Genomic DNA, 25118 nt, shown 5'->3' with positions numbered 1-25118 from the left:
CTGTAGCACCAAACACATTGAGTTGTTATCTGTGTCTCATCAAGCATCACCAGAAAGTGCTAGTCTGAAAATTGAGTTCTTCTCATATGGCTACTATCTTTCCTCATTACAAAATTAGCCAAAAAGCAACCTTTATGTAGAGGCTTCAGGAAATTAAAACAACTTATACTTGAGATAAATCAAAATATTTGAAGAATGTTGTTTCAGTGTTGACTCCTGTGTATAACCGGAGGCCATACATTACGAACCAGAAAATCTAGACTTTCTGGAACATTTTAATGTTTTCCCAAAGTCTAAGTTCAAAACAAAATTGTCCAAATGTCCACTATATTTTGATTCTATTGAAGTGGCATATTAAAATGGAAAAATGATTATGTGAACACTTTTTATTCATCATCACCAGTAGGCCAAATTATCATTTCAGTCGTACTGGCAAAACTCCCACTGTCTTCATTGTGCTTGCCAAAAGAGTATTCCTTTGGCTTTGCTAAGACACACTGTTGAAGATGCAGAAAACCACCAGAGTACATATTCCTCTTTCTTTTGTGTTTTTGGCTTTGACCCAGGACATGGGAATAAAGGTTGATTTTAGTAGTTTAAATGTGGCATTTTTAAGAATCAGTTTTCAGAACAGAAAAACACAGACCCTAAGGACCAAAGACTATCCTATAAGAGCAGCTTGTCCAACTCCAATCCTGAATATCAGGGCCAGATTGTTCACATCAAGTTTACAGAGAAATTAGAAAGGAAAAAAACAAATCATATTCGATTATATTCAAACAAATATTCAAACAAACCCCGAATACACTTTCTATTCAGATAAAATGCTTGGCAGCCTTTTGATAATAAAATTACTTCAGGCTGAAACTCTATGTAGTTTCAATGAGTTTATTTTACAGGAGTTCCCTTTAACAAATAAGCATACGTCCTAGGAGTGGTTATTCTAAGAAGTAGAACAGGCAGGGTCACCTAACCCCGTTTCTATAAGGACTCAATATTGTGTCTACCTGGAAGTTGCCTCTCATTACCAAATCATGCTGTATTTTACTCAGTTTCTTCAACTGACATATGCTATTGCATTGGCCTTGTGCTAGTCTGTGGAAACGACCGAGCTGAATCCCCTTGTCTCCAAGGGGACTTTATCCACGCTGTTAGCTGGCTAGCACAAACCAACTTCACAGAGGTAAATATAAAACAGCGTGGCACACTGCTGAATCTAATAAACTTCACTGAGAAACTGAATTATGTCTAGGCAATTTATAGGGACAGAAGAACAAGGATGTATTTAATTTTACCCACTAGCATGAGCACATCTTGACAAGAAGTTTTGCGTTATCTATATGACACAAGACAAGAAAAATGGTCCAGTTCAGCCTGAGATACACTGTGTACAAGAGGAAGTCAGACCCACTTCCGCTTCTTCTGAATTTTCATATCTAACCAGAATGCCAAAGTTAGAAAGTTAGAGATCTTACACCAGTCTTTAATTAACAAGCAGAAATAGGCACTTTCAAAGGACAACCTAAGGAACTCAGGTGGGTTGAAACACTCTTAGACATAACTCTTATTATCTTCAGTGATAATAAAAGAGAGCAAAGACAATCCCTCTCCTAATTGAGGAAACTCAGGGAGGTGATGCCCCAAGATTATGATGAGATGAACTTGCACCTTTGTGTGAGTAGCTCATAGCTCCTGTAATAACTACTACATTGTAAAGTCCTGTGTAAACAAACTCTTGAAATCATTGCTTTCAGTTCTGTGTCTTCTGTTCCAGGTCTTTTGTCTTTCCCCAGTCCTTAACCGTGTGTTGGATATTCCACCTTTGTCCTGTGCAGGTCCGCATTACAAGTCTGTATGAAACTGGATCGTCTGCTGTGATTTCAAGACATCTTTTAGTGCTCCTGTTGATTATGGCTGATCCCTACAAAAGAAAAGGAAATAAGAGAGAAGCTGAGGGCTTATAAATTTAGTGCTCAGTCAGGAAGCAATTCACTTGGCCTCTATAAATGTGTCTGAGAAACACTAGTAGGTCACAGACTTGAAAGAAAAGTTGCATTTTCCTCAGGCTAATGACGCATGACAGCTTATAGAATTCTCCAAGGCATAATAAAATATATTTAGAGGTTTATTTTGTGTCTGTTTTGTTGGAGTTGAGGGAGAGTGGAGTGGTGTTTGGTTTTTGTGGGATGTTTGGGGGTGATTTTACAGTTCAAAAAAGTCATTTTAGTGAATTTTAGTACTGCATCCTGTTTTGAAAGAAGAGAGCTAATAACAGGTAAAAGAATATTCAACTCTTATCTCTAAGTCAATATTTCAGTACCAACTATTGTGAATGGGGTGGAGTGTGATTAAGTCAAATCATCACACTGGAAATAAGGATTTTCATAAGGGGTTGGGCTCCAGAACAAACAGGATCTTAACCAGCTCCTTCAGGCAGCCAGTTGTTTCACTATGATAATGCTCGATGCACACAAGGAACTGAAGGTTTACATTTAAGGTGGGTCTAAATCTTCCAGAAACATACCTGCACAACTTTTTCTAAGTTTTGTGGTTACAGACCAGATTAAAGATAAAGGAAAGCCCATGTTGGCGGAATTTCTGAAGATCATGCAGGTTTATATTATTTGGTACACATCACTGAAACCTTTGTCTTTCACCAGTTCAACTCCTCTATTCTCTACCACTCTCTCACAAGATTTGTCTCCTGCTTAGTTTTTCACTGAGAGGGATACAGTAAGCAGGCCCATATATTACATGTAAAATTCATTAATTATTAATTACATAAAGCTAATAAGGTTTGAACTGCCTAAGAGGGGAGAAGCTGCATGGCTTCCTTTCCCACTTCTCCCTCCATCATTATCATTGCTGTCTGTTTATCCTGCCCCAGCAGCGTGGCAGTATCTGTCTAAGCTAATATTATCATATTCTGTATTCAGAGGCACTGAATACAGAATATGAAAGCATCACTTGGGATCTTAAGCATGTTAGCATCAGCTGGCATAAATCCTGCACAAATGGAGACAAGTGAACATGGCGTGAAGGCTCTAATCACCAGCCATAACCTGAACTCTGAAAGGATGCACCTAGCCTGATCTCCAACAAGGATTTCCATGCTCAGACGCTGGTAAAGAAGATGGTACCAGAGAGTGAGCAGGACAAGGCATCAGCCCACTCTTTCCCTAAGACCAACAGGTCCCATGAGGAGGCTGGGAAGACAGATGGTGGACAGTGGAGAGAGTTCACAATGTATAGTCAGACCATGAAAAGCAACAGAGGCACCTGGGCTTGCACATTCCCTGCCCATCAGCTGAACTGTGATAACTGAGCAAGTGAGTATTTTTAGTTGGCCCAGCTGAAAACTGAAAGACTTAAACCGTTAAGTAAAAGACTTAAACCAGCTGATGCCACCAAGACTGACCGACAGCTGGAGGACAAAAAAGTGGCTACGGTTCAGACAACAAGTGAGAACTGGTTAAATTCTGGAACTCGGTCAGCTTCAGTTGTGTGACCATCCCCTTGATTTTAACATCACACACCCCTGAAGACTCAATCAGCTTCACCATAGCTCTTGCAGTGGCACCTGCAAGTCTTGAAATTGAGGCAACATTATTCAGGAGCAAACTGCTTTGCAAGGAAAGTGTCTAACGATTCATTATAATTGGAGAGCTTTATTGAAATGGGGGGTTATAGAAATCCACTTACCTGCTTAAAATCCCAGTGCAAATTCAGGCCTTTATTCACAGCTGTGTCACATTGTTCTAAAACTGGCAGGTCCCCATTCCCAGGGTCTGTTAGGCATCTATCAACTGCATTCCGTCGGGCACGTAAACCTCCTACATACATTTCTCCAGTGCTGTGATAAAAGATGTGCTAAAAGGGAAGGTGACACCACTGTCAGTGAATTAAGATGTGCTGTGAGATCTCATCAGCAGATGATAGTAGACAGTTCCAAAACTGATATTGAGAGGTACCAGCTGTACAGCACCAGCATTCACTGATCTCTCAGTAATTAAACCAGGATGAATTTGACCCTATACAACATCTTTCTGCTTTCCAGTGAAAAAAAGCAAGATGCTTACAACTGAATGGTAACCCTTAGCTTATCCTCCTACTGAAAGGAGAAGGAGTGAGGTCTGAGGAAGAGCTCCACCTCTTTCCCATTCGTCCCACTGATCTTCTGTTAATCAACAAGATCAATCAGTATCCACATGAGGTTTCATAAGTTTTTGGCAAGGCTAAAACAAAAGCCTTAGTTTAATCCACTTAGATCTCCACAGGAACCTCCTATGCTGCCAGTTGCATCGGGGAGCAGAATTTAATGAAATAAAGATTAATACTCCCCTTTAGATAGCACAGAGATAATAGTTTTGAAGTGCCTATTTCATGGCCCTGTGGAGGCTTGAAAGGAACAGTTAGCAACAGCTCATATGTGAAGATCTGATCATTTGCTTGCATTACCTGTGGAGAGTATGCATGACAGGGATACACAATTGGTGTGTTTCCAGGGACACGGCCTTGATCAATACAGATGTCTTCTTTCAATGTGTTTTTCATCTGCGAATAAACCAGGAAATTTATCATGAAGAACAGCAATCCTGTTTTCAACTCCTCACTGCTAATTGCAGAAACTGTCCTGAGAGCAAGGCTAGTTTATTCAGAGCTCTGCATCGAATCCTGAAGTGGAAGTCACAATACAGGTTTAGAAAAGAAATCTCAGATTACCTTTGTAGAAACGATTCATCACAGCAAAAATCAAAAGCAAATCTAAGGTCCTTCAAAGACTCATTGACATCGTGCCATGTCAGAAGTCACCAGACATCCAAACAGCTGAGTACCACTGCCCAGCTCCAGCAAGGTATGCAAGCTTGGGTCTAGAAAATGACTACGTATATTAAGAAGCAAGTGTAGCCTGGATGATTAGTTCTCTCTTTCACAAACAGTGGCCTGACTTACAATGTATTACATGCTATCTTGATTCATGTCTGCATGCTTTCCAAATTATCCTGCTAATATCTGCAGAAAAAAATCCATATATTCCATTGAAAAATTGAGGCTCTTACAAGAAGATAATGATCCATTCTTGTTGGTCAATAGATGAGTCTTTTGTGCAGTAAAAAAATGCACGTTAAGCACATTCCCAAACTACTGTTGTGCTCCCATCAGTACATACACAATAACCACAGTTTAGAAATTCTAGTCTGAGAACTAATATGAAAAAGACTTTAGAAAGTTTCAGTGTCTAGAAAGACATGTGAAAGTCTCTTTAAAGTTTCTAGAAAAATATATCATAATCAGCAAAACTGTTTGCAACAATTCTTCGTAACAGTAGAGCTAATTAGTTGTTCCATATTTCATATAAACAGACTCAATACTTACTGTTCCATAGCCAACAATGTTGGGAAGAAATATTAAATCAGGGTAAATGTTTTTTATGTACCAGTCAAAGCCTTTACAGTTCAGTTTTTTCCTTAGCTCTTTTCTGGAAGACACATCTCCGAAGTCTATTCCAGGATTCTGGAAGAACAACATATTTAATTTCAGAACATTAAGGTGGTCTGAGAAACTAGGGAAAATACAAACTTATTTCTCCATATTGTCTATTCATAACATATAAAATACGTTTAGAAGTTCATTTAAAAACAAATCCCTGTACATTTTTTGAACTTCAGAATTTCAGAACATGTTTGCCTAGAGGCGCCAATAAATTACTGAAAAACTAATGTGTTGTGACTTCATAAATATAAGGAATATCGAAGTTAGATATGTCTAGGAAGTAGTTTTCATACTGACAAACAAAATCTAGCTCAAAGTGAAAAATAAGATAGAGCTTGTTAACAGCCTTAGTTTGATCAATAGTCTGTTGACTGTGATGCTCATCTCATACGGGAGCAATCAAGATTCAAACTATTGTTTCCAAGACTACGTAACTTCTTATCCAAAGTGGAACAGCTCCAGCAGGAAAGTTTGCCAGAAATCAGTCCAACAGGACCTTACACCATGTCTTTAGGCATTTCTGTAAAATGCAGTCTGTGACCTGAATAAGTTAGGTTAGGAATTTCAAATAGACTTGTACATCCCAGAGAAAATGGGTCATTAAAGATGAAAAAGTTTTACTCAAGTTTCATTCAGTGCTAAAACTGATACTTGTGTTCCTATGAACAGCTTAGTTTTTGATGACTAGCATTTTCAGATAAAAAATTCCAGATATTTACAGTAAAAGTTAGTTAATTGGGAAGGAAAGTGGATTCTTCTGAAGTATTTATTCATGCTATATCACTATATATTTTAATTTGTTTCTTTAATATCGATTCAAGAAAACACAACGACATGGGAGGCTATTCTTCCTTTGTTAAAGATTCATAAATCCACTGAAGTTCAGGCTGGGAAAATTCACACAGTTTTTTTAATTAACTGAAGTTATCAATACTCAAAAGACTTGGTCTTGACACTTTTCCAGTATGTTCAACAGTTTGTGCTGGAGAAAAGTTAAAACCATATTCAGAAGTACTGAATTTAATCAAAAGGAGAAAAAACCCTGTAATTTAAAGGACTTATGTTATTATTACTATTATTGTTACTAAAGGAAAGTTCTTATTTTCCTGGTATTAACATTTTTCAACCTTCCAAGGATGCTACAAAACTTTCCCCTTTTTCTTCCAGGAAAACAAAAGCAGAACTTTGGGCTGCAAAGAGGAGAGCTCACTTAATTGTTAAGTCATTGGGTATGTGATGATGAGTAATTGAATTCTCTATTTAAAGTTCGATTTTGCTTATTTAAAAGATATTCAGGGACACCCAGATCACTAGAGACATGTTTTTTCATGCAAAAGTATTAATATTCCAGGCAAAATATTTCCTGGTTTCCCTATAAAACTTAAAACACATGTTAAACAATTTAATTTTATATTCTTTAAGCTAGGCATCTGCTCTTGGTCTGAGCCTAAGAGGAACACGTCTATGATCATGGCTCTTGGATGCCATCCATATCAATGATTATTAACATATCAATATTTTTCTTTTTTTTCACAGTGACTCTTATAATCACACTATGCCTCTTTTTGTGTGACCACATGCTCTTATTTGAACACTTTTAGACTTTGGATTCCAATTTGAAACACAGAGAAACACTGCCACCTCAATTGGAAGATTCCATGCAAAGTAGACCATGTACTTGTAGTCATCCATCCACACTTCGGCTACTCGCAAGGCGTTGCGTCTCACTGCGACGCTGAAGTCCGGCAAGTAAGGCTTGTGAGCTCTTTCCAAATGAGCGATTCTTGAACAGGGCAGCACTTCTACTTTACCTCCACACTGCCAGGCCTAGGTGAAGAAGAAAGAGTTTGAGGTAAAGTTGCCTATTTATTCAAAGTCTTTGCACTTTTTGTTAAAGGGCTCCCACTTCTGTTCCCCCTACTCCATCACCAGATGAACTGCAGGCCCGCAGCATTCAAAGCTCTATTTCCTGTCTTGAGTGAATGAAAAGAATTTTTCAATACCTTTCATTTCTACTGTGTGTAGCCCTACCACAGGTCCAGGAGAGTGAAGGTATGTTCTTTCTTCTTATTCTTTGCCATTACCATTAAGAAAACTACTCACCAGTTTTCTGTGACAAGGCACTCAGATTAACTGGCATAGATGCACTAAGGCAATCTGGTACATACCTCCAACAGATCTCACTAGGAGCTAGACTACTAAATGCTGTGGTGGTTATGGGCCTGAATCCTTCAGAAGTGACATTGCCTGGGACATGCAAAGAGCAAAACTGGTCCTGCAAAACTTTACACACCAGGATGAATTCAAGAGAAAGAAAAAATCCAGTGGATTCCTGGAAAATATCTACACGGAATTCAAAGAGATACCTAAGCAGGCCACAACCAATGCTTCAAAAGTACCAAAGGTCCAGAACACACTCAACCTGACTATACATGAACCAGTCTAAGTGTGAAAGCTCTTCAAAAGGTGAGCAGCTATGCAGAACTGAACTCAAGCTGGCAAGTCCACGTAGCACTGCACAATGCAGATTTATTGTCCTAGTTCAGGGATCATCACACGTCGCTCCATTATATGCTATAGACTTCCTTCACGTGTTCACATTATGTTTTCCAGTACTGGCAGCTGGCTAAAGAAGAACCCGAGAGGCTGCTTGCATGTTAACCAAGCATATTTGACACAAGAAACCCTCAGGATGGAAATAAACAGAGATCTTTAAAGCTATTTTTACAGTTAATTTGCAGAGCAGCCTTGTGTTTTAACTGAACCAATTCTCCATTGTTTTCACATCCAGCATTTGTGTAAATGACTACAGAGTAGACAAACATTGCTACCACCGTGAATGGTGCAGGGCAATAAAGTGTAAATGCTTTTCAAGCAACAGAACTGAAATATTAATTTACAACCTGCCTCATAAGATGTAAAGTAATGACACGTGACATTTCAGTCTCACAGATAGAATCTGAAGCATGGGGTATTTGGCCATGTCCACCACGAGTAATGGAGAAATGTGTGAACATCTCCAATACAGTATCAACTCAAGTTAGTACGTCCACATAACTCAGTATGGTGCCTCACACACAGGGGCTTTGTTTAACATAGCATTTAGCATATTTGGAAGACTGTTTCTATATTTCCACTTGATCGTCTTTTCTACAAATCAAAAAACCCTCATTTAGGCCTATTTATTTCTGCTATAATGTCACATATTACTGGAACTCCATTTGTTCTCTTTCCTTTCCTTTGGATTATTCAACTGCTCCACATATTTCCTGATGTATGGTTCCAGAACTCAAAACACAACTCTAGATCAGAACTTAGCAGTAGAAGAGAAGGATCAATGCCATCCTTTCCCATCCAGCTGCATGGCCATGTTGACTCACACAAAGTCTGTTACTCACACTTATTTTCTAGCTGGATGTTCCCCAACTTACACCTCTGTAGCTGTTTATGCCTCATGTTTCTCCTAATTACTGCTACTGTTCTTTGCACAAAGCATGCTATCCTGTTACAGAAGAAAAAATCTAGACTTGTTTGACATGGTTTGTCCAGACGAATGTATATTGTCTGTATTATCTTTTATGTGCTTACTAATAGATACCAGAACAGATAAGAAAAAGCTGTAAGAACAGGAGAAAATGCCCATACTGGACCAACGATCCATCTATCCTAGTATTCTGTCTCCCACAGTGACTGAAAACTTATTCCTGGGGAAGGTTAAGAACAAGACAAATACATATGTTACCCCTCTCAGCCCCCAGTTATTTTCAGGTCAGTGGACTTTCTGCATATTCCTGTGATTCGCTTTTGTTTACTAACTCTGAGAAGGTTTTTCTTCCATAACTGTTCAGTCTCCCCACAAATGACTGCAAGTTTTTAAAACCCACAATACCCTTTGGAAGGAGCTCTGCTCCTGGTCTGTTGGTCTGGACTGCTACTGAAAGAATGAAGTACCTCCTCCTCATGTTTCATTTTGAAACTGGCTACTGACTTCTTTCAAAGCCCCCTAGTTTTCATATTTACAGAGAAAGAGTATAATCAAACCCTTTCTTCCTAGACATTTAAGTCTTGCTAACGGGTTTGTAATTCTCATGTCCTACTGAAAGGTCCTGCATGTGGGTTGGGGCAATCCCAAGCACAAATACAGGCTGGGCAGAGAATGGATTGAGAGCAGCCCTGAGGAGAAGGACTTGGGGGTGACGGTTGACAAGAAGCTCAACATGAGCCGGCAATGTGTGCTTGCAGCCCAGAAAGCCAACTGTATTCTGGGCTGCATCAAAAGCAGCGCAGCCAGCAGGTCAAGGGAGGTAACTCTGCCCCTCTACTCCGCTCTCGTGAGACCCCACCTGGAGTACTGCATCCAGCTCTGGGGCCCCCAACATAAGAAGGACATGGAGCTGTTGGAATGAGTCCAGAGGAGGGCCACAAAGATGATCAGAGGGCTGGAGCACCTCTCCTATGAAGACAGGCTGAGAGAGTTGGGGCTCTCCAGCCTGGAGAAGAGAAGGCTCCGGGGAGACCTTATAGCAGCCTTCCAGTACCTGAAGGGGGCCTACAGGAAAGGGGGAGAGGGACTTTTTACAAGGGCATGTAGGACGAGGGGGAATGGTTTTAAACTGAAAGAGGGTAGATTTAGATTAGATATTAGGAAGAAATTCTTTATTGTGAGGGTGGTGATACACTGGACCAGTTTGCCCAGAGAAGTTGTGGATGCCCCCTCCCTGGCAGTGTTTAAGGCCAGGCTGGATGAGGCTTTAAGCAACTTGGTCTAGTGGAAAGGTGTCCCTGCCCATGGCAGGGGGGTTGGAACTAGATGATCTTTAAGGTCCCTTCCAACCCAAACCATGATTCTATGATACTGTCCTTTCTCTTATAGAGATAAGTGCATGTTTGTTTTTTTTCTTCTCAGGTCTTTTAGAGTATCTCCAACCACCATTACTTTTAAAAAATACTCATCAATAGAATTTTTAGTGCTCTCACATGTTCCCTAATAACTAAAGAAACTCCAGATAAAACTATTCTGGCAAAGAAAAAAAGGCCTCCATTCTTGATTTGAAGACATCCAAAGTTGAAGAACACCTTACTTTCTAGGGCAGACAGACCTCTTTCTCATTTTGTTCTTTTTTTCTTTTTCCCCAATACATAACTTCATTTAATTTGATCTTATCTTATTCTTCTGCTGAGCCAAGAGACATATAGCTTAATTTTCTGCAGAGAACCGCACCTTCTGAGATTCATTATTTCCTCACTGAACTAGATTTTTGTGTCAGGAGTCAAAATCCTTAAGAAGTATCAACAGAAGCCTGCTGATGTACCTTAAACACTTTTGGAAATCTATCACTTCCCTTTGGTACCCAAAATAAAACAGAATTGTTCTGAAATATTAAGCCATGCTTTTGACAATAACCAGCAGCCTGAATGCTTTCCAAAAAAAATTTGCATACTGATTTTCACTGTCTTTCAGAAAAAGATGAAAAAATAGGCTTACCCTCAGACCAAGTTCCACATTTTCTCCTCCATATATGTGCATTCCACCATCCAGTACACCAATCTCACCCAGAAATTTCCTATCTGCAGCAAGAATCCCCATTATAGATGGGCTCCTGAAGAACCAAACAAGTAAAATTAGAAGGAAGCAACAATGATAGAAATAAAGTCAATTAGCCATCAATCTCATCTTGAAATTCCAGAAAGTTTCTGGTTGTACCCAACAGAGAGTAACAGATTTAATTCAGAACAACATGTGGATCAACATTAAAAAACCCAGAAGACAGCAAATAAACTTGATCAATGGTCTAAAAAGCATGATCTAGTATTTTTTAAAGAATTAGATCTATTTTGAGAGGAGATGTAACAACAATTTTCACATATTTAAAACAAGAAGAAAGAAATCAGATTAAACTGTAGCAAGGAAGAATTACGTTGGACATTATGAAATTTTATCTAACATTAAGGAATCACAGAATCACAGAATCACAGAATCACAGAATCACAGAATCACAGAATGTTAGGGATTGGAAGGGACCTCGAAAGATCATCTAGTCCAATCCCCCTGCCGGAGCAGGATTGCCTAGACCATATCACACAGGAACGCGTCCAGGCGGGTTTTGAATGTCTCCAGAGAAGGAGACTCCACAACCTCTCTGGGCAGCCTGTTCCAGTGTTCGGTCACCCTCACCGTAAAGAAGTTTTTCCTCAAATTTAAGTGGAACCTCCTGTGTTCCAGCTTGCACCCATTGCCCGTTGTCCTGTCAAGGGATGTCACTGAGAAGAGCCTGGCTCCATCCTCATGACACTTGCCCTTTCCATATTTATAAACATTAATGAGGTCACCCCTCAGTCTCCTCTTCTCTAAGCTAAACAGACCCAGCTCCCTCAGCCTCTCCTCATAAGGGAGATGTTCCACCCCCTTAATCATCTTCGTGGCTCTGCGCTGGACTCTCTCTAGCAGTTCCCTGTCCTTCTTGAACTGAGGGGCCCAGAACTGGACACAATACTCCAGATGCGGCCTCACCAGGGCAGAGTAGAGGGGGAGGAGAACCTCTCTTGACCTGCTAACCACACCCCTTCTAATACACCCCAGGATGCCATTGGCCTTCTTGGCCACAAGGGCACACTGCTGGCTCATGGTCATCCTGTTGTCCACTAGGACCCCCAGGTCCCTTTCCCCTACGCTGGTCTCCAACAGGTCTGTCCCCAACTTGTACTGGTACATGGGGTTGTTCTTGCCCAGATGCAGGACTCTACACTTGCCCTTGTTATATTTCATTAAATTTCTCCCCGCCCAACTCTCCAGCCTGTCCAGGTCTCTCTGAATGGCTGCGCAGCCTTCCGGCACATCAGCCACTCCTCCCAGTTTTGTGTCATCAGCGAACTTGCTGACAGCACACTCTAATCCCTCCTCCAAGTCATTAATGAATATATTGAATAGAACTGGTCCCAGAACCGACCCTTGAGGGACTCCGCTAGACACAGACCTCCAACTGGACTCTGTCCCGCTGACCACTACTCTCTGGCTTCTTTCCTTCAGCCAGTTCACAATCCACCTCACTACCCGATCATCCAGACCACACTTCCCCAGTTTAGCTGCGAGCATGCTGTGGGAGACTGTGTCAAACGCTTTACTGAAATCGAGATAGACCACATCCACAGCTTTACCGTCATCTATCCACCGGGTAACATCCTCATAAAAGGCTATCAAGTTGGTTGAGCAAGACTTCCCCTTGGTGAAGCCATGCTGAGTGCCCCTAATGATCCCCCTATCCTTGATGTGCCTAGAGACAGCACCAAGAACAAGTTGCTCCATCACCTTTCCGGGGATGGAGGTGAGGCTGACCGGTCTATAGTTACCCGGGTCCTCCTTCCTGCCCTTTTTGAAGACTGGAGTGACATTCGCTTTCCTCCAGTCCTCAGGCACCTCTCCCGTTGCCCACGACTTAGCAAAGAACAACAAGAAACTTAAACAATAAAGCTTGTTGCCAAAGGGGATAGTGGAATCACTGTCAATTGAGGTTTTGAAAGAGAGGTAAGATGATTGCCTGGCTAGACCAAGTCCACTGTAGATGAATCCACCCTAGAGGTGGGGGAAAGGGAACTGAAAGGGGATTTGGTGCTCTTTTGATATTCCCATTCTCTATGACCAAACCCACTTCTATCTTCTCTGGTCTAAGAATTGTGGACACTCCCCCATGAAACATTCTTTAGCCTACATTTGGCTTGCTTTCATTCCATTCTCTTGCCCAAACCATTAATGCTCACTATATAATGTTTTTAACACATACAACTGCTAATTTCACCCACAGTTCTTTATCTAGGTATCCGTGAAGCCTTATCTCCAATGCTTGGCTACTAGGTGTAAGAGTATATGAATGAAGAAATCTGCCATCTCATCTAACAAACACAGTACATTAGTTTCAAATGTTTTCATGGTGCCTTTTCTCCTCAGGATCTACACATTAAATTTTACAGCCCCTTATATAAATAAGTATGGTGCGTTAACCTTGGCTGGCTGCCACCAGGTGCCCATGAAGACGCTCTCTCATTCCCCCTTCTCAGCAAGACTGGGGAAGATAATAAGATGAAAGAGCTCATAAGACGAGACAAGGATAGGAAGGTTGCTCACCAGTTACCATCACCAGCAAAATGGGGTCAATTTGGGGAATACTGATTTAATTCATTGCCAATTAAAAATAAAGGAGGATTGTTAGAGAGACAAAACCAAAACTGAACCGCCTTCCTTCCATCACCCTTTCTTTCCAGGTTCAGCTTCACTCCTGACTCTTCTACCTCCTCTGCCTGCCCTGAGCAGGGCATGGGGATGGAAAATGGGGGTTCTAGTCAGTTCATAATACTCCATCTCTGTCACTCCTTCCTTCTCACACTTTTCCCCTGCTCCAGCATGGACTCCTCCCATGGGATACAGCCCTTCATGAGTTGCTCCAACATGGGTCCTTCCCATGGAATGCAGTTCTTCAAGAACTGCTCCAGAATGGGTCCTTTTCCACAGGGTACAGTTCTTCAGAAGACTGCTCCAGTGTGGGTCCCACGTAGGCTGCAGTTCTTGCCAGAAAACATGGTCCTGCCTGAGCATTTCTCCACAAGCTGCAACTTCTGCCAGGAGCCTGCTTCAGGATGGTTTCTCCACAGGTTGCATCTTCCTTCAGGGCTTATCCACCTGCTCTGGTGTGGGGTCCTCCTTGGGCTGCATTGTGGATATCTGCTCCACCAGGGGGTCCTCCATGGGCTGCCGTGTGGATATCTGCTCCAGCGTGGTCCTCCTTGGGCTGCCCATGGATATCTGCTCTGGCATGATCCTCCATGGACTGCCATGTGGATATCTGGCTGGCATAGTCCTCCACACACTATGGGGGGCAATCTGCTTCACAATGGTCTTCTCCATGGGCTTCAGGGGAATCTCTGCTCCAGTACCTAGAGCACCTCCTCCACCTCCTCCTTCACTGACCTGAGTGTCTGCAGGGCTGTTTCTCTCATATTTCTTCCTCACTCCTCTCACAGCTGCTGCACAGCATTTTTTACCCTATCTTAAATATGTTATTGCAGAGGCACCACTAGCATTGCTGATTGGCTCAGCTTTGGCCAGCACCGTGTCCATTTTGGACCCAGATGGAACAGACTGTGTTCAACATGGCCGCAGCCCCTCACGTCTTCTCACAGAAGCCACCCCCACAGCCTCACCCACTACCAAAACCTTGCCATGTAAACGCAATAAAATAAGATAGGACTAGAAAAATATGATGACTATATCTTATCTCTTGTTAGTTTTTGCTTATTTTGTTTGACAGATGGCTGTTAATGGCTAAGGGGCAGTCAACAACATCTGACATTCTTGTAAACAAGGAAACAAATGGGTTTATATATTCAGCATGAGATGGCTGCTGGTATCATAGTACCAGCAACTATCTCGTATTGAATACATAAACTCATCTGAGCAGTTAAGGAAGGTATCAGGAACAGAAGCAAATATATTGGATCTTAAGCCTAGCAGTAAGGGGTCACTTTAGCTATGACAGCTGTGTACATTGTGTTTGTGTCTTTTTCTTGCTTTTGTGTGATACACAAGTGATAAGGGTTGAAAAAGGCTGCCCAAGATCACTGTCATCATATGTCACTTCAACATCTCCAAAGAACGAACTGCACAACTTGAATCCACATGTGTCCTCACAGCTCAGACATGCAATTGCCCAGCAAAGTTGTGAGATTGACTCCATATTGTTGGGCAAGCATGGAGAGGGGCCACAGTTCATCTTGTACAGTCAATAAATATTGCTACCACACTCCTAGCTAAGGAACATAAGACAGAAAAATCGATGACTTGGGGATTGCCTGAAAATCTGACAGAAAGATCGGCACAGGGCAGATTCTGTAATACAACCCTACAACTGGTGTACTGAGATTTTCAGGGCTGCTAAAAAACCCACACTTGCAAACCAACTGTGTAGATACAATGTGCTTCATAGGTATCTATCCCACCACCACTTATGAAACATGTTCCCTCTGCTAGCTCTACGTTGGATATAATGTATCTTGTCTCACTCAAATGCTATTCATACTTACCGGACTGGAGCTGTTTCATCTTTAAGAGCATACCATTCAGCTGGTAAAGGTTCATACAGGCACCAGAGTGCCCAGTTAAATCCATCTGCAGCCACTGAATACTGGAGAAGCTCAAAGTCATCAAAACGAATGTTGTCAAATACCGGTGATATTATAACAGTGCGATCTTCTTTTATTCGAGACAAAATAGGTTCAGCCCTACCAAAATTAACAAACAGAGTCTATTCAGCTTGAAAAAGTGAAAGTCTAATGAAGAGTACTAAACTTTACCACCTGTTTCTAAAACTGGGTTAGCTAGTTTATTTAAGTCACGGTCTTTGGCCTCTACAAAAAGTTATTTGCTGGTCTTGGAGTGCTAGTAGCCAAATGCCATGGCTCAATTCTTCCTTCCATTAAGCAGCTTCTGCATTTTGTCTGTCACTAATCATACTAACCGTAAGCTCCATGCTTAACTTGCTGGGTTTATTGCTACACGGGTCTGCGTCCTGCAGGCTCTAGGGAGTCTTCATGAAGAGACAAGAAGAAAAGGAAAAGGAAGGGAAGGAGGCCCTGAGAGCTGCTGTAAGCCCTGAGGTTGATCATTCACCCTCTTCCCCCTGTGCCTTGATGGCACGGCTGCTGTATGGGGGCAAGAGTGTGACCAACCAATAAACCCCTACGATGGAAGAAGGCTCAGAGACGATAGGCAAGGACAATGTGCTCATAAAGCTCTGAGAAGAATGTAGGGAGTGACCACAGCTATTGTAAAGGAAGTTGAACTTATCCCAACACCAAGGGGACCAGAGGGTGGCCTTTGTGGTAGATAAGTGGCAGTATCAGTTGAGTGGGGCAACTGGTTATGTACATGGCCTTCCTAAAATAATCAATAGAAAGTATTATCTTCCTGAGACAGCCAGACCAACATGGAGGAAGTGTATATGTGGCACAGCCCAACACAGAGTATAAAAACTGAACACCCAGGAAAATGAACTTTGAAGAGAGCACTGTGCTTGAGTTAGCTTCAACCCATGTATTCCTTCCCAGCAACTATGGATGACCAACATCTTGACAGTGAGCATACAGAGAGCGGTAATATGAATCACATTTGTATTGCGACCCCACAGTATGGAATTGCTATATTGTGCTTGTGTTGTGATTTCAGTATACTGCTGTATCACTTTTCTAAACCAAAATCTTGTGTAATGTCAAATATCTTCAAATAAGTAAATTTAGTATTAAAACATTAAACTCGCCTTGTGTGGAATATTTAAAAGAATCTGGTCAGAGACTACTGGACTCCGACAGAGGGAGTCTTTTTGCTGGACCCCAATCCAGGGGTTGTTAGGCCTGGAAGAACTGACCTTATCTCTCCCTGCATACTCTTGACAGCCCAACCTATCCCAATGAGTACTGAAGGCCATGACTAAAGGACTTCAGTGTTACTTTTAAGACTAACAGCTAGAGAGCGGCAGTGTGTTGTCAAAAGAGAAGGAGAGATCTGGAACTCAAAGAGCCATTTTGGCCTGAGAAGGGCTGGGAGAAGAACTTTGCTCCCAGAAAGTGAGACAATGTAGACAACTGTCAGCCAGTGAATTCAACAACCCAGACAGGAGAGAACATAGAGATTTCACAAAAAACAGTACTGTAGACATCATTACTTAACAGAATGTAAATATGCATCATTAGCCACTTGTTTTGTTTCTCTTTGCAAAAAGAGTCCTACAGAACTATGATGCACTATTAAAACAACAGGCAACAGTAAATAAATATTAGGCAAAGTTGGAATAAGAATCAAACCAATTTAAAGCCATTGGGTATGACGGGTGTCTGATATACTTATAAAGGGCCAAAGTCACTGGCATGCAACTAAATAACCTGCATCATTCTTATGTTTTTTCACTGCGTGAAGTCTTCCTTCCTAGAAATGTTATAAATATACAGAGAAGGTAGGCATTTCTCTCTTCCTCTTCACTAAACAGCTTACTCTGTTACCTGTCTGCTTTGCTATTTATTTCAAACAATTATATTCCTTTTCTCTCAGAAATAAATGACTTGGTGGCTGTTAATTAACATGTGGCAGGCCAGAAGGGAGAACCATCTATGGGATGTCTGACTCAGGTACATAGACATACTCCATGTTCACCTCCCTCTCCCCACCTCAGAAACCCCCCAGTCTTCATAGTCTTACCATGCCGTGTTCACTTCAATATGGGCATCCAAAATTGCAACAACATCTGCAGTTGATGTCTCCCAGCCAGAAATCCGGGCTTGTGTTAGGCCTTGTCTTTTCTGATGTCTGATGATCTTTAGCAGTCCAGGATGCTTTGCATTGTAATTTTTGATGTGTGTTTCCAAAGGTCCTTTCAGATCATCTAAAACCAGCCCCCGCATTTTAATGATTAAAAAAAAGAGTTAATCAATATTAAGAAGTGGAAAAGATCATGTAGGTAATGGTTGTCTAGATTCTCCCAGTTCCAGACCAAAAACTGTTTTGTTCTTTGCAATAGAACAAGTAGAATTATTCAGGTACTCATGAATTCAAGAGGCTTATTTTTCAAACTAGCTTCCATTCCAGGAGTTGAATTAAGTACCTATATTTCATTTACATATATTGCTATTGTATGGCTTCTAAATTGTACACAAATACATCAGCATGTAGAAACTTTAGATGTGTGCCATAACAGCAAGCAACTAGCTGTCTTAGTGCAGTAATTTCTGTGTGTGCCTTCTACCATGTGGAAAGGAGAAGAGAAAATAAACAAGCCCTGAAAATGTGAAATGCTCCTATAAGAGCTGCAGGCATGCCAACTACTTCACCAAAGAAAAATATTGCATCAGAGAAAAGGAATAGAAAGTTGGACCTCTTAGCATCATTTTGGAAATTCACTTAAACTCTTGCTCCACCTAAACTGACATGTTTTTCTAGCAGCTACAAAGCCTTAGAAAACTGAGAAATCAAACACATATCATCAGGCAAGGAAGAAAAATAGCACCCTTAAGTGGCATGACTGTTTCTTACAGACGATTTTACAATGCTTTGTTCAGCTCAATTTTAAGAGCAACAATGCACCCACTAGTTCCCCTAGGAGTATTTTCCACAACCCAAGACACCACTCTTCAAGGAGTTATTTCAGATACCTACAGAGGTAGTTTTCTTAGCATATTCTTACTTTGGTACTGTGCCTGATGAGCCAGTGATGATAAATACTCTCCCACTTCAATTTTTAACCTTTTCAAATACTGGCAGAGCATCATCCTGTTCCTTATTAGCTGCATTTTTTCAGGTTATTAAGGTGTTTGTGTTTTTTTCCTGTAGTCAGTTTACTTCCTAATTTTGAGGCGTCTACTTTGTGTGCACCCAGAAGGCCACCAACAGTCATTTAACACAACAGCGGCATAAATTAGCAAGACTTCTGCCTTCCCTGGGTCACTTACCATTTGAACTGTAATCATCTACCAGGATGATTTCTTTCAATAAATGAGAAGGTGTTCGGTTAATTATACTAGTAATTGCACGCAAGATGATTGACAGTGCTTCATTCATAAATATAAGTACAACACTGAGTGTTGGAAGGTCTTTTGGATATGTTTTCATTTTACAGCTGTAATAGAAGAACAACAACTTTAGCACAGTTTCTAAAGAAAGTCAGAGAGCGAGGCAGCTGCAAGAAGGCAGAATTAGGACGATAGGCTTAAAACATATAGTGAAAATCAGCATAAGAGTGAAAAACAGGAATTCCCAAATCCAAGTTTCATTATTCATTCAAGTTGCATTATGTATGTATATAAGCTATTTGGGTAAAGTTAAAATTTCTGTTAAGACAATAAGAAAGAACAACTCCTGTTTCTCAATTCAAAATGCTTATAAAATACTGAAACTAAAGAATACAATAGACTCAGCCAGGGATTATTACCTCAACAAGGCAGTGGACACATAAGTGAAATTTGGCTTTTTCCATTTACGGAAGGAGATGACAATAGCCAAACTTGACAGCAGACAAAAGCAAATTAGACAATAATCCCTTTGTATGTGCAACGAAGAAGAAGGTGGTAGGTCTAGCTATATTTAACTGACATGAGAGGAGGATTCCCTCGGACAAGGGATCTCTTTAGAAATTCTTAAAAGAGCTTTGAAAATCCTTCTTACAGAGCAAACCAGGCCTTGTGGAACTCCATGCTACCCCAGAATAAATTGTTTCCAATACTGAAACAAACTTCTTTTGTGCTAGCTTGAATACCTCTAGACTTCCTGCTTAATGTAAAAAGATTTTTTTAATTATTCTTTTAAAGTATACATTGGGATATTTGTCAGCTCTGCTAATTAATATCCTGGCCACCAGGCAGATGGTGAGAACGGGGTCATCTTCATAGTGCTAAGCACTCACTCCCTCTAAAGCAGACAAGAGAGCATAGCTGGATTCTCAAGCTGACCATTCCCTTCCTTTGGAAACGTGCTCATGAAAGCAATACTCAGACTGCATGAGTTCTGTAGCTACATAATGCAGCTCTGTGAGAGCCAGGCTTGTGCTCCAAGTAGACCTCTACTGTGGCAATTGTGCACTAATGGAACGCATTTTTGCTGGAATTTCTCCATTAGCTTTATTGCCCATTAGTGCAAGAGCCTGAGTGGACATCTGCAAAAGGTGGTCTCTGCAAATACATCTTGACAGTGAAGGAGAAGAGCACCAGGCACCGCAGACATTCTTTGGGATAACACAGACTAATCATACACTTGCTCCAGCCAGCTCTGTGGTGGCTACTCCAGACTGTTCTCTCCAAAATGATCCCCCAGCAGACTGGCAGATTGTTCAGCTCAGGGCTGCCTCAGGAGAATCTGTGACTGGCTCACCATTTTGCACCCTCAAACACCTCCACACCCTCTGCCTGAGCACCCCAAGGCCCCCGAAACTCACTCTGGAAGCTACTACACAGCTCTCACACTACTTCAGACACTGAGAAACACATGCGAACTGTCATTATGTGCCAGAGTTAAGGCTTGATCCAAGACCCAGAGGACACCCACAGTCAAGGGCAATGTACTATTGTCTGCCCTAGATGGAACCAGCTCCATCCAGCAGTACGATGAGGAACCAGTTGCATAACCTGCTCTTTGCATGTTCCAAATGGCTGCCAGTAAGACAACTCCCCTTTTCCCAAGTGTGACATTGTTAATTCACGCCCAGTTTGCAATCCACTCTGCCGCCCACATCCTTTTCTGGAACGGTCCATAAGATTTAGTACAAGCAATCATAGGTACAAAGGTGTAGGTCTGCAGTATATCTATGACATTCTTCCACGTTTACACCAGTAAATTCCTGTAAAGTTTACTATTATATTTTGCAATAAATTGTGTATCTTATCATACTATACATAAAAAAAAAGGGTTTGCTTTTTTAACAGCTACTTGTTCCTAATGAGGATTTTAATGGTTACTTATGCCAGCTCCCATAGTACCACTGATCTGCTTAAAAAATATTATATACTGGCTTCAAGAACCAACTAATTCCTGGAAAAATCCCTTAAGCTTCCTCTTATGAAGTGGACTGCTTACCTATATCTTAATCCTTTAGATGTTTACCCCACTATATTTTTCATGTAATTAATCCTCAGACTCATTGATAACTTGAGAGGGAAACAGAGAGGGAAAATAAGGCTATGAGGAACCTCATAAGGTCACCAGTCCATTATGGCTATGCCAACAATACTAAAGATGAGAACGCCAGGGATTCAGCTCAAGTGCTGAATCTTCCCTCACCCTTCACGGGACTCACTGGCCAATAATTAGCTCCAGCCACCTCTTCTGTTTGATTCCTAATCATCTTTTAATAAGCAGTGTAGGTATTCCCCACTTATGGTCTGCAACATAGCTAAGAAAAACAAGTATTTTGTTAAAAAGCACAGAATTTTGCAATGTAGGGGTTTACTTCTTCATTGATTATATTTTAGGTGTTTTCCAAAGGGCGGGGGAAGTTAAAAGCACCACTTTGGATATCTCAGCATATAAAAGGCTTACATAAGACAACGTAAGAGAAAAGAGAAATCATGCTTCAGATGTCCTGTCTTTGGCCCTTAAATAGAATGTAAACAGACCAGAAGGTTTCATATCTTCTGAATACTATGGTTAGTTTTTCTCCTTTTTACTGGCAGTTAGAAGCTCTATATCATTTATAATGTTAACATTATATTCTTTTTCCTAAGTGTCTTCTCTACATTGTGACTTTTTTCACAGGCTTTGGAGTACTACAAGTCTGAGCAAGATTTGCAAGAAAATGGTAGAAAAAAAACTTAAACTGAGCACAAATTGAGATCTGTTAGTAGATTATGTTAAATTAGTCCAAAGCAATGTGGATCCCTTTCCCTTCAATTTCATGTCTCCTTGTGAATGTAGAGATGGCTTATACTGCACCTGGGAGATCTGGTGTCTCTGATAGGTCGATCCAGAGGTAGGTGATCACTGAGATAAACATTATACCCATAACTTAAGAACAGATTCTGTGCAACAGTTTGCTCCTCTTCCCTTAAATCTGCACCCCAGCGTTTGAACAAAACTGAGTCTGGGTACAGCAAACTGCGTACAATCTTCTTTTCTTCCTTTGCATTATCAGCTTTGCGTACTTCAGTCTTGGAGTTATCTTGCAGCTTCAGATCATGTTCTATTTGTTTTATATTTTCACAGAACGCTTCCACCAATTTTGCTGATTGAAAATAAAAAAAGGGTTGATTATAACAGCAAGTGAGAACACTCTCCATCATCATAACTGAGCCAAATTCTCCTTAAAACACTGCAGGTCAAGAGATCTGTGAAGTTACAGCTAAACTGATATTCACAGGAGAGTAGCATCAGACCATCCCTCCTACAGGAGGCCAGTTTTTAAACATCACATTTCACAATACCCTGCATCAGATTCTGCTCTCAATTGCACGAGCGCAGAGCAAGAGACACTGTGCTGGCCATCAGTGGAGAAACCTGGGAGTAGAGGCAACGTACAAATTGTTAAATTGGGCACAAATCGTTTCCATGATGTTATGCTTGAGCTACATTAATGTATTAAGGATCCATAATGGGGTTCTTGTCTAAGACAGGTTGTTGATACCATGTTTATCTTGAAGGTAAATACAGTAAATGAGCCCTTCGCCATCTCCTTTAATAAGCTTACTGAAACCTTTTGACTTCTGCTCTGAAAGGTTTGAACAGGGTGAACCCTAATCCCACCAGGTTTTGTTAGGTACACAATATTGTGCCATAAAGAAAAGGCACAGATAGCCTGTGTGAGGTTGTTTAGAACATATTGTTCTCGAAGGTAAATACAATAAATGGCTGTATTTTCATGTTTTTAATGAGATTCACAATTCCCCAGCTGCTAATGACCAGGAAACATAGAATTGGCTATCACCCTGTTATACAAGGAGAGGGTGAGAAAGAAAGGCTAAGAAGGCTAGGGAGCAGGGGGGAACTTTTTGACGCATATAAATATCTTACGAGAGAGACTAACAAAGGTGGAGGAATAGACTTCTCCTGGTTTCCAGTGAAAGGACAAGAGGCAGTGGGCACAAACTGAAATACAGGGTATTCCATTTAAACATAAGATTTTTTTTTTTTTAGTTTTTTTTTTTTTTAAACTGCTGGAGTGACCAAAAACTGGAACAGGTAGACCAGATCGGTTGTTAAGTCTCCATCCTTGGGGATATTCAAACTCTGACTGGACAATGTCCTGAGCAACCTGCTGTAGCTGATGATGCTTTGAGCAAGGGAATTAGAACAGACCATCTCCAGAGGTGCCTTCCAACCTCAACTATTATGTGATTCCATGACAAAGCGTTAAAGTGAAGACTTCAGCTTTCTTTTAAATGGCTCTAAAATAATTGACAAAAACTATGCCCAACCGTTGATGTCCATGAAAATAGGTGCCAGTGAAGACATTTTCAGCAATAACAGTGACATTCTGGGATGGGGGATATTAAACCTGACCAAACTGTACAGGGAAAATTCCTCACCAATCCAAGGATGCCTCAAGTGGCACTTCAAATAGCTAGTTTCAGGCTTGGATGGTTAAGACATTTTAAGTTTCTTCTTCTGTTCTACCTAGCACACATCTAGCTCAAACGTGACCAGATGTGGACAACGTGACAGTCAAAGCAATGCCAGCCAGCAGCGTTCTGGCTGCTTTAGCCTTCCTGCCACTGCCATGAAGTGATGAGATTCAAACATTAAAAAAGTGGGAAAACAAGGGATTCAAAGGAAATAGAGAGGTAGATTCTTCAGCCCTTATTCAGATGGCTCTATTGTTCCCACTTTCCAACAGTCCAACCTACAACAGATACCTAAAAACAAGGTCAAAATTCACAAACCCCACTGTGAGAAAGAAAAGACCCTTTCTAAATTAAGATTGCTCATACACAAGCACATCTGCTGGGATGCTGTTGGCCTTTCACTGTTGTGGGATGAGAGAGAAATAGCCCTGCCAGCAGATTTCAGCTAATGCTGCTTGGGAACACAGTCCAATCAAGCAGATGATGCAGAGTTCATCAAAGTCTTTTCCCCACAGCAACTCCTTAGTGTCTGTGCTCAAGGTACATGAAGGAAAAAGAGTGAGTCACAGTTCCCCTTGTTGCTCACCCACACAGCAGAGGCTGAGAAAATGGGGCATTTCCAGTTTCTCTCAAAAATAGCTTTTTAGGGCAAACAAAATAATGACAGGAGTAATATCTGCCTGAGATTAGTATGCTGGTACAATCACCTTAAAATTGCATAACACTTCTAAAAAAGTTGAGTCAGGAACTGTCCAATATGCAAAAAACCACCATGATGACTGTGAAAGACTTTATTGTTTTGTGTGTAAGTAGAGAAGCTATCAAATCTTTTTCAAGATTACAAGAAGCAGGGGGGGAGGAAATCAATCAAAAATGTCCAGGGAAACCCAAACAAACATGCTATTGTTCTGTCCTTCAGGAAAAGTACGTACCTAATCCCCAAAATGTTAAGCAGCAGGGCATTTTACTTACAGAGGTTATGAATGTTCCAGTCCAAATGGTCCAGTCTCTGAAGGATGTTATTTTCTCTGTTCAGAGATCGAGGATTAACTTCCAATGAATCAAGTTTTACTTTTCTTTGATCTTGCACTAAGTGCACAAGATAACACACAAAACCAGCGTTCATGATTAACAGTGCAACTTTATGCTGTCTCTTCCAGGATGCCACTGTAAGCTTAAAGAAACTCGGCATTATGCTGCTGGTTGGAGTTTGTCTGTGGTTCTGGGTCTACACTGAGTCTTCTTTCCAAATGCACTGTTTCAAATTGCCTGTATTTGACTGAGAGCTAAGACTGCTCATATGAAGTAATTAACAGAGTCTAATGAGTCAGAGAACTGATGATGATAAGGTACAGCTTACAGGTGTTTTCATTTGTGTACTTATATCTACCTGTACAAGTTATCAATGTCAGAGGAAGCACGCAGCTCTCACTGGCTTGCGTAATGAGTCATGTGAACTGAATGAGCACCTGGGGTGATGCTGTAGGAAGTGGGGTAGATGTCAGAAAGCCTGTCATGCAACAAAGCGCATGTACACACACAGA

At 41.1% G+C, this 25118-nt stretch overlaps 1 protein-coding gene across 1 annotated transcript; it reads right to left on the bottom strand.

Moving 5' to 3' along the window:
- Positions 1 to 933: 933 nt before the first annotated feature.
- GALNT8 (polypeptide N-acetylgalactosaminyltransferase 8) lies at positions 934 to 24766 on the bottom strand. The gene is made up of 11 exons (XM_068401792.1): positions 24547 to 24766; positions 21950 to 22238; positions 18979 to 19145; positions 17732 to 17915; positions 15565 to 15762; positions 10979 to 11093; positions 7135 to 7320; positions 5377 to 5514; positions 4459 to 4554; positions 3703 to 3870; positions 934 to 1921 (listed from the first exon to the last, which is right to left on the bottom strand). Exons 1-11 carry the CDS (start codon positions 24764 to 24766, stop codon positions 1751 to 1753), a joined length of 1932 nt encoding a protein of 643 aa, XP_068257893.1. The 3' UTR covers positions 934 to 1750.
- Positions 24767 to 25118: the final 352 nt, after the last annotated feature.

Source organism: Nyctibius grandis, chromosome 5 (assembly GCF_013368605.1).
Source record: "Nyctibius grandis isolate bNycGra1 chromosome 5, bNycGra1.pri, whole genome shotgun sequence".
Taxonomy (NCBI): domain Eukaryota; kingdom Metazoa; phylum Chordata; class Aves; order Nyctibiiformes; family Nyctibiidae; genus Nyctibius; species Nyctibius grandis.
Note: the sequence above shows the minus strand (reverse complement) of the source record. Positions and strands in the feature narration are given on the sequence as shown.